Source organism: Berghia stephanieae, chromosome 4 (assembly GCF_034508935.2).
Source record: "Berghia stephanieae isolate SIO BIC M18660-M18661 chromosome 4, UCSD_Bste_1.3, whole genome shotgun sequence".
Lineage (NCBI taxonomy): Eukaryota > Metazoa > Mollusca > Gastropoda > Nudibranchia > Aeolidiidae > Berghia > Berghia stephanieae.
The window spans coordinates 17,071,689-17,086,519 of record NC_088363.1 but is presented as its reverse complement, the minus strand read 5'-3'; the positions used below and the strand labels follow the sequence as shown (position 1 = coordinate 17,086,519).

Below are 14,831 nucleotides of genomic sequence, written 5' to 3'. Positions count from 1 at the left end.
TTTTTCCCCCGCTAAAGAAAATATGTTATTTTTCTTCAATAATACAAAGAATATTAACTCAAACCAAGTGAGCTATTGGAAAAAAAAAAACACAACAAAAATACACACACACACATACACACACAAAAGAAAAATAAACAACAAAAACAAAAAAAAAAAAAAAAAAAAAAAACAAGAAAAAAAAAAAAAATGGTTCATTTTTACTTCTTTCTCGATTGTTTTTGATTTGGTCATCATTGAAATCATAATTGTATACGTTTTACACTCTTGCTTTTTAGAATTCCGGACGCGTTCCCAACCGCTGCACGGGTTTGCGAGTGCTCGTTGGGAACAAAGTTCGATTTCCAAAGCGCAAGAGTGTAAGACATCTTTTATTCTACCCCTCAATCAATTCCGATTTCGTCCTCTCTGATTAAAGGACATTAAAACTATTTAAATGATACTTCTTTTTTCAAAAATCTAATTTTAGTGAAATTTAACGTTTGATAATCTAACGTCACAAATTATTATTGTAAACTTGATATCATTACGCGTTATTATTTAGAGAGAGGGGTAGAATAATAATCATTAATAAACTATATTATATTATTCAAAAAAGCCATCGTTTTATTGTCCTCCTGTGACAGGTTTGCCATACAAGATGTACCAACACAGTCATGACAGTTCTGTCAGCCCAGAGAAGAGAAAGCAGAGGCGGATTCGAACTACCTTTACCAGGTCTGTATGAACAGTTTGCATTTAATGTCACAATACTTTTGTTTGCCTTGTTTTGTTTTGTTTTGTTCTAATCCATACTTTTGGGCGTGACATCTAGGGGAAAAATACCAACATGACCGTTTACATAGTATAATATCCACAATATTCGGAAGGTCCAGGGTTCGAGACCAGCTACAGGTACTTTTTTTTTTTCTATATTCTGGCAAGATTGTTGACCCCCATTTGCTCATTTAGGACCAAAAAAAGGGGACCCCTGTTGACAGCAGACATTTGTTTGATGGTTTATCTATATTTCTTCTTGGAATGTATAGGCTATGGCAGCTAACGTTGACGCAGGAGGGCGTAATTTTAAAACGAATACACTAAGTATATTCAAAGCGCTTAACAGGATGTCCAAATTCAAAATCAACCTATAATTTTACATGTAGGATGAGACATGCCTCCTGCGAGGCACAATTAAAGTTTTACTTTCGACAGAGGCAACGACATCGGGCCAGGTACTCATTTTTATAACTTTTAGACTAATTCAAAATTAAGATAATGTGCCTGGTGATCGCTTTGTTATTGAATACGATTAGGAATGAGCAGTCATTTATAAATAATAGTCCTTTAGAGCCAATAGGCCCATGGGAACGGTACTTATCCCCGTTCCTGTAGAGTGAAATGGACAATAGCAATTGCTTGCTACTCTTTGGAAAGTATACCAGTCTATTGCAACGTACTTTCCGTCGGATCTAATAGATCCAGCTACCCAATCACGGCTGGAGGACAGGGGGTTCAGAAAAAAATCTCAACTGCACCCGCGATCGATCTCGGCCACTGTTCTTGTGAATCGAGTGCACTACTAACCGAGCTATCGGGACCCCCATTTATAAAACATTTTAAGGAATACAAAGATGACATTGTGATGTATTTTTGATTTTCACAGCGCCCAATTGAAAGAGCTAGAGAAAGCCTTCTCAGAAACACATTACCCGGACATCTACACCAGAGAGGAGATTGCCATGAAGACTGACTTGACGGAAGCCAGAGTCCAGGTAAACCATTCTCGTAGATAGCCTGTCCAGAGCGTTTGACATGTTCACAGTTCATGAATGCATTTAGTTGATTGACCATTAAAAAAAGAATAACATTTTTAAAACATGTAAGAATTTGAGTCAAAGTTGTTGGAAGGGGAATGCAATCCAAAATATTCTCATTGAATGTATTTATGCTAAGATTGATCAACCAATCAATCAATCACAAAAATATATTGTTAACCACCAACCACCAAATCCAACACTTGGTTAATCTATCAACCAACTTGTTAACTAGCCTAGCAAAAAAAAAAAAAAAAAAACAATCAATCAGTCAGTAACTCTATAAATGAATCTGTCCAACAAACACTAAAATACTTCAATTTATCAATCTGTCAAACCACTTTACCAATTGTTAATTGATTGATCTGTACTTATATAAAGTCTAGTATCAAAGTTAACAGCTGATAATATTAATCCGATATTTTTGTTAAGATCTCTACCATATCAAAAAGAAGTGCTCAAAGCGCTTTACGGGAACATTAACACATTAATTCCGAAAAGAAAACAGTCTCAAGATGTTTTTAAAATAATTTTTCCGATCGACAATGCCATAATTCTTTTGGAAGTTTCTTCAGGAGCGTTTGGGCAATTTAGAAAAAGGGCGTTTACCACATGACTCGTTAGAGTAGCAGCAATAGACACCTAGTGGAAGGGAACATAACCACGCCTCTCGGACAGTCGTCATAACGTAAACAATGCCATGATTGGTGGTAGGTAAACATCGCAAACTGCACAGGTTTTACTATCGATTTCGCTTGTCTTAGTGAAATACCTACTGTTCTACCGCACGATATTAGAACCAACATAGAAAACACGTGAAAACTTAAATATTTATAATCTGTTCCAGAGAAAGTCGTGTGATAACTAGTCAGAGAGGGAGAGAGAGAGAGAGAGAAAGAGAGAGAGAGAGAGAGAGAGAGTGAGAGAGAGAGAGAGAGAGAGAGAGAGAGAGAGAGAGATCGATTTCATTCATTCAATTGTTTATCAGTTTATCAACAACCAACTATGTTTATCCGAGCCCCGTTTGAAGGTGTGTCACAAATTCCATGTTTCGATTGGTAAAAAAATCAAATGGTTGATTCCTGATGACGAGCGAAGGGATCGGGTTTGTGGCTATCTTTCCTGATAGATTGATCGCTTGATCGATTTATCGATGAAATGATGGCTGAGCAGATTGGTGTTTTGTCTTGTAACAAGGTCAAGGCCCGGTCAGCGGCATGTAGTAAGCATAACAATAAGTAACAAATCCCTGAGTCTTGATTTGTCTTCTGTGTAAACATGTTACAAATCATCTCACTTGAATCAGGTGAGAATTCGTTTGAAATAATAATATTGGTACTAAAAAAGATAAACTATTTGTACTGTGTGGAATAGAAATGTGAAAACGAGTGTGGTCTGCTTTCTTAATATAATATATGAAACATAATTACATGTATATAGGTGAATGAAGATTTGCCTGTGTATAATTATAAAAAGGCGTATGTTTACGCATTCTATGTTGTTGTATCCCATTACAATGGGTTCTTGATAAAGTCAACACCGCCGGACCAGAAATATTGGTTGACTGACTTAAAGCAAAGTTGACTTTATCCATAATCAATGAAACACACTTAAATAAAGAACTGACAATTTGGGACCAACAAGAGGTGTTGACTTTAACCAGTAGTTAACTTTATGAGTGTTTGCTTTATGTGGATTCCACTGTATTAACCCCCCCCCCCCTTTTTTTTTTAAAAAGGAGCTTTTATATAGCGCAATATCCACTAAAATGTGTTCAAAGCGCTTTACAAGGGGTCCCTGGTCAACAGCAACATTTAACATGTAGGACGGGACATGCCGCCTGATAGGCGATATTACAATTTTTCGGACAAAGACATTGCTGTTAACGGCCAGGTACTCATTATACACCTGAGTACGGTGAGAGAATGTGAGTAAAGAGCCTTTTCCAAGGACTCAATTATGCGCCGAGCGCGAGGCTCGAACCCAGGACCTTCCTATCCGAAAGCGAGTGTCATACCACTAGACCACATCGCCGCACATAGCCCTTTTCAGTGATTTGAGTTATACTACTGTAATTAAATAAGCTGACAGTTGTAAATTTGATTTTTTTTTCTCTCTCTCTAAGGTTTGGTTTCAAAATAGACGAGCAAAGTTTCGAAAAATGGAGAGAATGAAACAGCAATCCCAATCCAACAGTAACAGCTCACAAGTCAAGACAGAATCCAATTCCAACAGCAATAACAACACCAATGGGAGCAGCAACAACCACAGCGGCAACAGCAATAACAACAACAACAGTAGCAACAACAACAACAGCAACAATAACAACAGCCACGGGAACAATAACAACAGTAATTCGACGTCGAACAATAATAACAGCAGTAACAATAACAATAACAGCCATAGTCATAACAACAATAACAACAGCATCGCCTCCAGTATCAAGGAGAAGCTGAAACTTCCAGATGACTTGCATGGTAAGACACAACTGTAAATATATTTTGATGAGTTTCTCATTATTATTATTATTATTATTATTATTATTATTATTATTATTATTATTATTATTATTATTATTATTATTATTATTATTATTATTATTATTATTATTATTATTATTATTATTATATCATTATTATTATTATTATTATTATTATTATTATTATTATTATCATCATCATCATTATTATTATTATTATTATTATTATTATTATTATTATTATTATTATTAATATTATTATTATTATTATTATTATTATTATTATTATTATTATTATTATTATTATCATCATCATCATCATTATTATTATTATTATTATTATTATTATCATTATTATTATTATTATTATTATTATCATTATCATCATCATTCTTCTTTTTCTTCTTCTTCTTCTTCTTCTTCTTCTTCTTCTTCTTCTTCTTCTTTTTTTTTCTTCTTCTTCTTCTTCTTCTTCTTCTTCTTCTTCTTCTTCTTCTTCTTCTTCTTCTTCTTATTATTATTATTATTATTATTATCGGGGGCGAAGTGGCCGAGTGGTTAAGGTATTGCACTGTGATCCGGATGACCCGGGTTCGAGCCCCGCTTCAGGCACTTTCGTTTGTTTCCTTGAGCAAGATTATTACTCCCCAATTTGCTCACTTGGACAACATGGGTGATTCCTTTTGACATCAGACATCTTGTTTGATGAGTTATCTATATTCCTTCGTGGAATGCCTAGGCGACGATATCCTACGATATCGTGGCGCAAAAGGCATAATTTATTATTATTATTATTATTATTATTATTATTATTATTATTATTATTATTATTATTATTATTATTATTATTATTATTATCATTATTATTATTATTACGTACCTGCATCACCATCATCATTATTACGACTATAGGGTGCTGGTGCCGCTGATGTTATTGTTGTTGTTTGTTGTTGTTGTTATTGTTGTTTTTGAGACGTGAATGATTATGATGATAATGATTATAGTAATGATAATGATAAGAATGATGCTACTGATGATGATGATGATGATGATGATGATGATGATGATGATGATGATGATGATGACGACGACAACGATGATGATGATAATGATGATGATGATGATGATGATGATGATGATGATGATAATGATGATGATGATGACCATGATGATGATCATCATGATGATAATGACGATGATTTTAACGCACACATTCATATTATAAATATGACACAGGTGGCAATTATTATTCAATTAAACAACATTATTTTAATGAGAAAAAAAAAAGAAAAGAAATCAATTCTAATCACCGTATTTCATCCTACCCCGTGCCCCCTTTCCCAATTCCACCCCCCCCCCCTTCTTACAGCTGGAATCAAACAAGAATCCAAATGGAATTCATCGGTGCCACCCAACCAGTCAAGCATCAATCAAGTGAGTCACGCCCACCAGGCCCCGCCCCCTGTCCTGCACGGGCCTTTTTCCAGTGTGTTGACAGGACACACCCACGACTACCACCATTCTGTCAGTTCCATGGAGAAAAATCCGCCCCTTAGCAACGGAATATTGTTTTAATAAATATACATTCGGTTGTTGTTTTTTTCTCCTCCATTTCTTGATGATTCACACGACTATAGATTCAGATGTCATATCCTCTATATCATACCACAACCATCCTCTCGCCAGCAATGATTACCATCTTCATCATCATTCATTGACATCAAATAAATATGTCATAAAATACATACCGACAAATGTGCAATGTTTTAAAGATGCCACTGTAAAATTATATAACACGGTCCCTTATGGCCAATGGCTAAACTGCTTTACTCTGATATGTACTCTCAGACCAAGACAAAATATTGTCCATTATAACAATATTAAATCAAACCCGTTATTGCGTTCGGTTATCAGACCTGCTTATATTTGCACGTCGGTTTACTCCGAAATAATAAGAGTTTGACGCGATTTGTCTCAAATATATGACCCATCCCTTCAAAACGGTGGTAAGTCGGAAAGTGACTTTAACATTTAAATGATCAGAAATATGAATTTTTACCTTTTTTCCGTCGCTAAAGAAAACAAGTTGTTTTTCTTCAATAATACAAATATTATTAACTCAAATTTAATATTCCTGGGTTTCCCAATAGCTCAGTTGGTAGAGCACTCGCTTCACACACAAAAGGGACCACGATCGATACCAGGTGTAGTCGAGAGTATTTCTGACCCCCTGTCCACCCAGCAGTTGTTAGCCGGATCTTGACGTTATCTATATAAAATGAACATTGAGGCCTAGTTCATGAGACAAAGTAACATTAACATATCCACAGATGTATTGGTTTGTGTCTTTTTATATTCACTTCCCTCTATGCTAAATCATAACTTGGGATTTCAGAGGTTTGATCCGCCGATCATCGATATCATTGGTTCTATTTTTTGGGATTTTTTGTGTTTGGTTTTAAATTGAGATCGTACAATTCTAACAGCTCTATCCTTTAAAAATTCCATTCGAGACTGTGGAATGATCATATTATTATTATTATTATTATTATTATTATTATTATTATTATTATTATTATTATTATTATTATTATTATTATTATTATTATTATTATTATTATTATTGTCGTCTTTGAGACGTCTTATAATAATATATTGGGGGGGGGGGGGGGGGTGAAAATTAAGTAATATCTTTGAAATAATTTTTTCTTCTATTTGGGAGTGTATTTATGTGTATACGCGTGTTTGTGTGTGTGTGTGTGTGTGTGTTTGTGTGTTTGAGTTTTGTCTTTTTTTATTTGTGTGTGTGTGTGTTTGTGTGTCTGTGTCTGTGTTTGTATTGAATTAAATGAATATCTACAGTTTACCGATGCTCAATTTATTGAAATACTATTATATCTTTTTTTCCTTGAGCGAGACTTGAGTTATCTCACTTGCACGAGATAGGAGCGTTAAACGGATAGGACGCTAGTCTCTCGCAAAGTACATTCACAGCCACATCGAACAGACAGATCCAGCCACCCAATCACTGCTGCGTGGACAGTCGGGTTGGAAACAAATCTAGACTACGACCGGGATCGATCTCGGTCCCTTTGTGTTGGAAGCGGGAACTCTAACAACTGAACTATCGGGACTCCGAGATTGGCACTGTGGATTGCATGCAAAATATCTTATCGGCGTGGATACCGACTGGATAAAGCACTTTCACTCGGAGGTCTATGGTCAAACCCTCTGTCAGCATCTTATTATTTTCTTTGAGCAAGAATAAATGTAACCTCGAATGCTCACTTTGTGACACTGCAAGTCTGGACTATCTCAGACTTTTCATGTAAAAAAAACCCCTGGAGATAAACCTTCCCTGTAAATCAGTAAAGTGACTCTTTCTTCAGTTTCAACTTTTGATATGACTCAATTAATTATTTTTATAATACTATTATATTCCTTAGGTAAATGAATATTCATTTGCTTTTCCCTCTTTCTTTAGGAAATTCATAATTGATCTTGATCTTAGGAAGGAAACACAAACACCAATTGTAATGTTTACAGACACAACCAAAATCAGTATTCATAATAATCCTAGTCTCGGAATGTTATATAACATATAAAGTCTTTCCCTGGTTTCAAATGCCCATTTTTCATAAACCGTTATAGATATTTACAAAAAGCCATACAATTATGCCCATTTGCCAGAGATCCACATTACAGAACCAATTTAACAAAAATCAATATGAACTTAAAAGACCTCATTTTCAATCCTTTTATTTCGGAAAAGCAACAGTACGATAAAAATCGCCTGGTCGACGGAAGTTCGATCAATCTCTCACTAGATATGTGTCTCAGCAAATTTTGATTATTCTATATTTTTGAAAAGTCATTTTTTTCTAATGGTCTGAAAACTGGGCTTTCTCAAAGGTTGCTGAGTTACCTTTGACGATCTTGTTTCATGCCATCACATTAGACAAAAAAAAAAAAAGATTTATGTCGCTCTTTTAGCCATTCCGATATAGAAGAAGAGAAAAATGATGTCTTTCAAGTTCAGGTTGATTTTGCTAAATTGTGTGAAATAAAAATATGACTTTTTCCTGGAAAACGGCGGAAACCAGGTCAAAATATCTATTACGTTTTTAGAATAATGGGTATTTAAAATCAGGGAAAGACTTTATGGACAACTTGTATTTCATAGTCACTACGAAAACCAGTATTTATTATCCTGGTCTTGAAATGTTGCATTTGATAGACACTACCAATATCAGTATTCATAATCCTATTCTTGGAATGATATATTTAATAGACACTGCCAAAATCAGTATTCATTATCCTAATCTTGGAATGATATATTTAATAGACACTGCCAAAATCAGTATTCATAATCCTAGTCTTGGAATGATATATTTAATAGACACTGCCAAAATCAGTATTCATAATCCTAGTCTTGGAATGATATATTTAATAGACACTACCAATATCAGTATTCATTATCCTAGTCTTGGAATTTTATATTTGATAGACACTGCCAAAACAGTATTCATTATCCTAGTCTTGGAATTTATATTTGATAGACGCTGCCAATATCAGTATTCATAATACTTGTCTTGGAATGTTATATTTGACAGACGCTGCCAATATCAGTATTCTTGGTTCTTGGAATGTTGCATTTGATAGACACTGTCAAAATCAGTATTCGATTTCCTAGTCTTGGAATGTTATATTATTTTATAGACATCAGTAAAATCAGTGATCTGGATCCTGGTCCACATTTTCGTGGATGTCTGTACCATTCATGTTTCCCACTCATGTCGTAGACTCACTGACTTGACGAACGGAAAAGGGGCCAGTATACTCCTAATCTCGGCATGTTATTTTTTATATGCAGAGAGAAAGAAAGAAAGAGAGAGAGAGAGAGAGAGAGAGAGAGAGAGAGGGGGGGGGGGAGAGAAGTATCTGAGAGCGAGTGAGATGAAGCAATGCAAGGAGATGGATATATAGAGATAGATAGAGAGATAGAGAGAGAGATAGAGAGGGAAGAAATACAGAGAGAGAATGAAAGAGAGCGAGAGAGAGAGAGAGAGAGAGAGAGAGAGAGAATTGAAAGTTTCGAATTTGTATTGACACTCGTACTATAATAACATTATCATTATAAACCATGGATAGTTATCCTATTTTTCCGACATGTCTTCCATTTTAAATCGAATTTATGTTTACATTGATTTATATCTCATCAGTATTAAGACGACCATGACGTCATCACATTTACATCTCATCAGTATTAAGACGACGATGACGTCATCACATTTACATCTCATCAGTATTAAGACGATCATGACGTCATCACATTTACATCTCATCAGTATTAAGACGACCATGACGTCATCACAGTATTTGTGTGTTGATATGAAGTGTTATTTCACACATGAAAAAGTTATGGAAATTGACTATATTGTGAGTTTATCATAGTATCGTAGCTTTTGTTAACTTATAGATGACAGTGATCAAAAATATGCGTCAATAGGCGACAAACACCAAAAGGCAGGGAATCTAAGAGTTATATTCAATAGTTTAAACTTCAAAATCACTTGTTTTCTGAGCACTAATCACGACAAATCACGTGGTCTAGTACTACCTAATAAATGGCGTCAAAAATAAAACGAGTGTTAGACTTTCAGGTAACGAAATTTACGGTCTAACACTGGCCACCCCCCCCCCCCCCCCCCCCACCAATAAAAAAAAAATAAAACAACAACAAAACCAAACCAAAATCCCCAAAACTACACCACGATACCTGGCGATTAAAAGGAAAAGTTTAAACGTGACTTGGCGTTAGTAGTAGATACCTACTAGGGAAATAAAGGATCCCCTTAAACTATTGAATACGACTTAATGTTCACTTTCTTTTGGTGGTGGTCGTCTCGTATTGTATTTTGACCAATGTCTGGTTATGAGTTTACGAAGGCTTCGACAGCCACGATCAAATTAATGGACTATCGTTAAAAATAACAAATATATAATATGCTGCAGCCATTCTAGTATTAACGAATCTAATTTTTATACTGCTATACTGTATAAAGTATTATTATTGGTTGTATGAAATTATAACATGAAATAAAGCTATTCAATGTATATAATAATATTGCCTCTCACATTTATTTGTTGTTGTTTTTATTTTTCACTTGGTTGAATATCAATGTTAAGAGATCAAATTTGGTTATTTATTGGCTTTTGAGTAATCTGTATGGTGCAGTGCCATAAAAAAGAAAGGAAAACAGAGAATGAGAGAGAGAGAGAGAGAGAGAGAGAGAGAGAGAGAGAGAGAGAGAGAGAGAGAGAGAGAGAGAGAGAGAGAGAGTTGGTAATGACGTTATTAGAACCTTGTCCACAGAGGATGACATATAATAATTACCCACCAAAGAAAGTTTGGTTAATGAATTATGGACTCATCTAAAATCTATTAATATCTTGGCCAGACTTTGGCATGCGAGATGACCCCCCAATATCTGGCCTTTATGTGTAATCTAAAGGAGATCTAGTGTACCAATAATTTGGTCATAGGACGATCTTTATTAATTATTCATCCTTTCATTCAACCAATTTGTTTAGCCATGGGAGCTTTCATAAAGGAATACCAACACGTTTCTTGTGTATCAACTTCGTAAACCAAACTGCGGCAAATGTTGGACATATTATTGTTATTGGGATTTTCGAAAGTTGTAAGCAATTCTCATGACATGGGTCATTTTAAATACATTTTTGCAGTAAGGGCAATGCCACAAGTACGTGTAAAATCACATCATAAGGAGGATACTTACTTACTTAATCCTCTTCGGGCCTTGAGGCACACAGGGCATCCACCAGACATCTCCATTTTTTTGCGATCGGCTGCTTTTGCGGTGGCTGTATTCCAGGACAGGCTTGCTTCCTTTAATTCTTTCTCCATGGTGCTTCGCCAGGTTTCTGGAAAAAAAAACAAAAAACAAAAAACAAAAAAAAAAACAAACAAAAAAACAAACAAACAAAACAACAATCAGGAGGATAATCCGAAGCTATTCTGCTACAAGTCGTTTGCTTCCTCAGTGGCCCTATTCTTCACCAATTTGCCGTGTAATTAAAAATAAAAATCTTGAGCTTTTATATAGGGCAATATCCACTTAATGTGCTCAAAGCGCTTTATATTAAGCTGATCAAAAACGTCTTAGACCTTATGATTCAAAGGAATGCCAGGTCTGAGACCTTTGACAGCTTGAGATGTGAGCTTTAACTTTTATAAAGGGCAATATCCACTAAACGTGCTCAAAGCGCTTTACAAGGGGTCCCTGACCAACAGCAACATGTAACATGTAGAACGAGACATGACGCCTGTTAGGCGATATTACAGTTCTTTTTTTCCGACAGAGACAACGCTGTTAACGGGCAGGTACTCATTTGACACCTGAGTACGGTGAGAGAATGTGAGTAAAGAGCCTTTTCCAAGGATTCAACTATGCGCCGAGCGAGGCTCGAACCCAGGACCTTCCGATCCGAAAGCGAGTGTCATACCATTAGACCACATAGCTGTGTCCTTTTCTGATCGGACGGTAAAGCCCACCTGTAATAGGTCAGCCGTAGCAGTAATAAATTTGACGCTAAATCTAAAAGTTCCAGTCTACATTTGTCTTTTCGTTCCCGAAACAGGTCTTCTTCATTCGCGTCAACAGTCTACAAGCACCCTAAAATCTCCACACTGCACGATCTTAACCATCTTGTTATACTCTGCATCTGCTGGCGGCATTGTCATCCGTGGAGTTAGTAAGAATGTGTTGCTTTTCTCTATTTAAAGCGAGGCGACCACAGTTCGACTAACATCAGTTCGCAACTCATTGACAGACTTGATCCCAAGGACTATCTCACGAAGACAGGAGGAGTGCTCTGCCCTTCCCTTTTGTGTATTCTGTAAAAAGTAAACATTTGCCCATTTTGGGGCAGAAAAAACTATTACTATTACTTTAAATATTTGTGAAGACCCCCAAGCTGTGCGGCTATGTGGTCTTGTGGTATGACACTAGCTTTCGGATCGGAAGGTCCTGAGTTCGAGCCTCGCTCGGCGCATAGTTGAGTCCTTGGAAAATGCTCTTTCCTCACATTCTCTCACGAAGTAAATAAGTACATGACCGTTAACAGCGTTGTCTATGTCGGAACAAAAATGTAATATCTTACAACAGGCGTCATGTCTCGTTCTATATATGTTACATTTTGCTATTTGGTCAGGGTAAAACGCATTGAGTGCGTCTGGTGGATATTGCCCTATAAAAAAAGTTCAAGCTCAAAGCTCAAGCTGTCGAAGGTCTCAGACCTGGCATTCCTTTGAATCTAAGGTCTAAGACGTTTAGACCAACTTAATGTCATTTTTAATCAAGCGGCTATGTTGTCCTGTGGTATGATACTCTCTTTCGGATCGGAAAGTCCTGGGTTCGAGCCTCGCTCGGCGCATCGTTGAGTCCTTGGAAAAAACTCTTTACTCACATTCTCTCACCGTACTCAGGTGTAAATTGAGTATCTGTCCATTAACAACGTTGTCTCTGTCCGAAAAAAATGCAATATCGCCTACCAGGTGCCATGTCTCGTTCTACATGTTAAGTGTTGCTGTTCGTTAGGGACCCCTTGTTAAGCGCTTTGAGCACTTTTAGTGGATACTGCTCTATATAAAAGCTCAAGTAATCGAGCGATGATAGAAATGAAATGAAAAATAAATTTGTTTTGTCAGAATGCGGCAAAATTGTTCGTCATTTTTTTTACTTTTATGCTCCCAATTCGTCCAAAACCAGAATCAAGGATTGAGCGTCTTGAAATTGAGATAGATCAAAACTTTGCAAGGATATTCTAATCGTTTTCGAATGTTGTTTCCTTTTTCTATTTACACATGTCAAGGATAGCGATTGATACACACACAAATAAAGAAACATGAGTAATTAATGCACTAATCAATGAAACAGTATAACAAATCCAATGTCTGTAGATTACGATATACCAAATTTCTTGTCCCAACAAACATAAAATAAGTCCTGGCATTTGAGACTTCTTTTTTGTGTATGTGCAGAAATGGATTCAATTGTCTGATGTAACGTCCGCCCAGCAACGAGCAGGTTGGTTATAAACAAAGAAAATCGATACATTTTGTTCTTCATGCTGGCTAGAACTTTTTCACATGTCATGTGATCAGAATGTATAAAAGTCAAATCATGATCAGATATATAATGTTTTTCTCCTCTGGATACACTTTTATGCTTGTCGGAGAAGTATTCATCAAGGCGTCCGCCATTGTTCCGATAGTTTAGAACCAGTTACTTAGTTACTATGCGTCATTAGGAGGGAAGTGACGTCACGCCTGTTGAAGCCTATTTGTGGTCTAGATGACATGGATGTCGTGAATTTAGATGCATATTGAACGCCCGGCGTATCCATATCATTGAGTTAAAAGTTGTAAAATTTAGAAGTCGATAAATTATGTACGTTTAGGTAAAATACTCACAAAATCCGCCAGCTGGATATAACATACCAACAAACAAAAGTATGTGTAACCTTGAACGATTATAGTCTGATTTGATATAATTTAATGAGAACTAATCATAAAAATGGCTGGCTAAAAGTAATACTAAAGCGCTGGGTCACGTCGATTTCGTTCCTTTTAGAGTATCTCTCTCTATACGTTTTCTTACTTTTTTTCTTTTCAATTTTTGTTTGCATTTTTTCAACGAAGTGACTATTCTCATCCCCCTAGTCTAGGATGATAGTCTTCATAATAGTAGTCCACAATTGTTGTATGTTTAATCCAAAGGTTGTAATGCAGTAATTTGTTAAGTTTCTTGTCACAAGTTGCACAATTTAAAAAAAAAAAAAACATCAATCAAATCCAAATCGCAAAAAGCCGGCGACGTTTTTTTCGGTAATCCAATCGGCCGGGAGGGGGGGGGGGGGGGGGGGATGAGAATAGAGGCAGCCTTTTTTCAAAGTCCATTGAGTATTGGAGGAGCTCTTTTGAATTGTGTATACCACATTATATTTTGTTCCCAATATGTAGAACGAAATCCTTCTGTCAGTATTGGTTCTTTTCAAATGGATTTAGAAATGCGTTAAATTTTTTCTGCTATAAGTATAATATAACATAAACACACACACACACACACACACACACACACACACACAAACACGCACAACAAACATACACACACACACACACGGAGAGAGAGAGAGAGAGAGAGAGAGAGAGAGAGAGAGAGAGAGAGAGAGAGAGAGAGAGAGAGAGAGAGAGAGAGAGAGAGGAAAAGAAATAAAGAAAGAAAGAAAGAGAGAGAGAGAGAGAGAGGAAGAGAAAGAGAAGAAAGAGAAAGAAAAAAAGAAAGAAAGAAAGAGAGAGAGAGAGAGAGAGAGAGAGAGAGAGAGAGAGAGTAAAAAAACAAAACAGTTGACAACATAAAATAACATATTAGCAGAGTCTGTAATTAGCTGTGTATATTTAACTCAAAAACCAAACTGCCACCACCGCTGATCGGTCCTATCCTTTCATTTTCATGGCCATCATTATTAAC

At 36.1% G+C, this 14,831-nt stretch overlaps 1 protein-coding gene across 2 annotated transcripts in view; it reads left to right on the top strand.

The window, feature by feature from the left end:
- LOC144970122 (uncharacterized) overlaps positions 1–6,802 on the top strand; it is a 44,315-nt gene extending 37,513 nt beyond the window's left edge. For both annotated transcript variants that reach the window (XM_078909367.1, XM_078909369.1), the window contains exons 4-7: positions 627–717; positions 1,646–1,754; positions 3,922–4,273; positions 5,645–6,802. In XM_078909367.1, coding sequence (XP_078765493.1) covers positions 627–717; positions 1,646–1,754; positions 3,922–4,273; positions 5,645–5,850 — 758 coding nt within the window. In that variant the 3' untranslated portion in view covers positions 5,851–6,802. The remainder of the gene's footprint in view (positions 1–626; positions 718–1,645; positions 1,755–3,921; positions 4,274–5,644) is intronic.
- Positions 6,803–14,831: the final 8,029 nt, after the last annotated feature.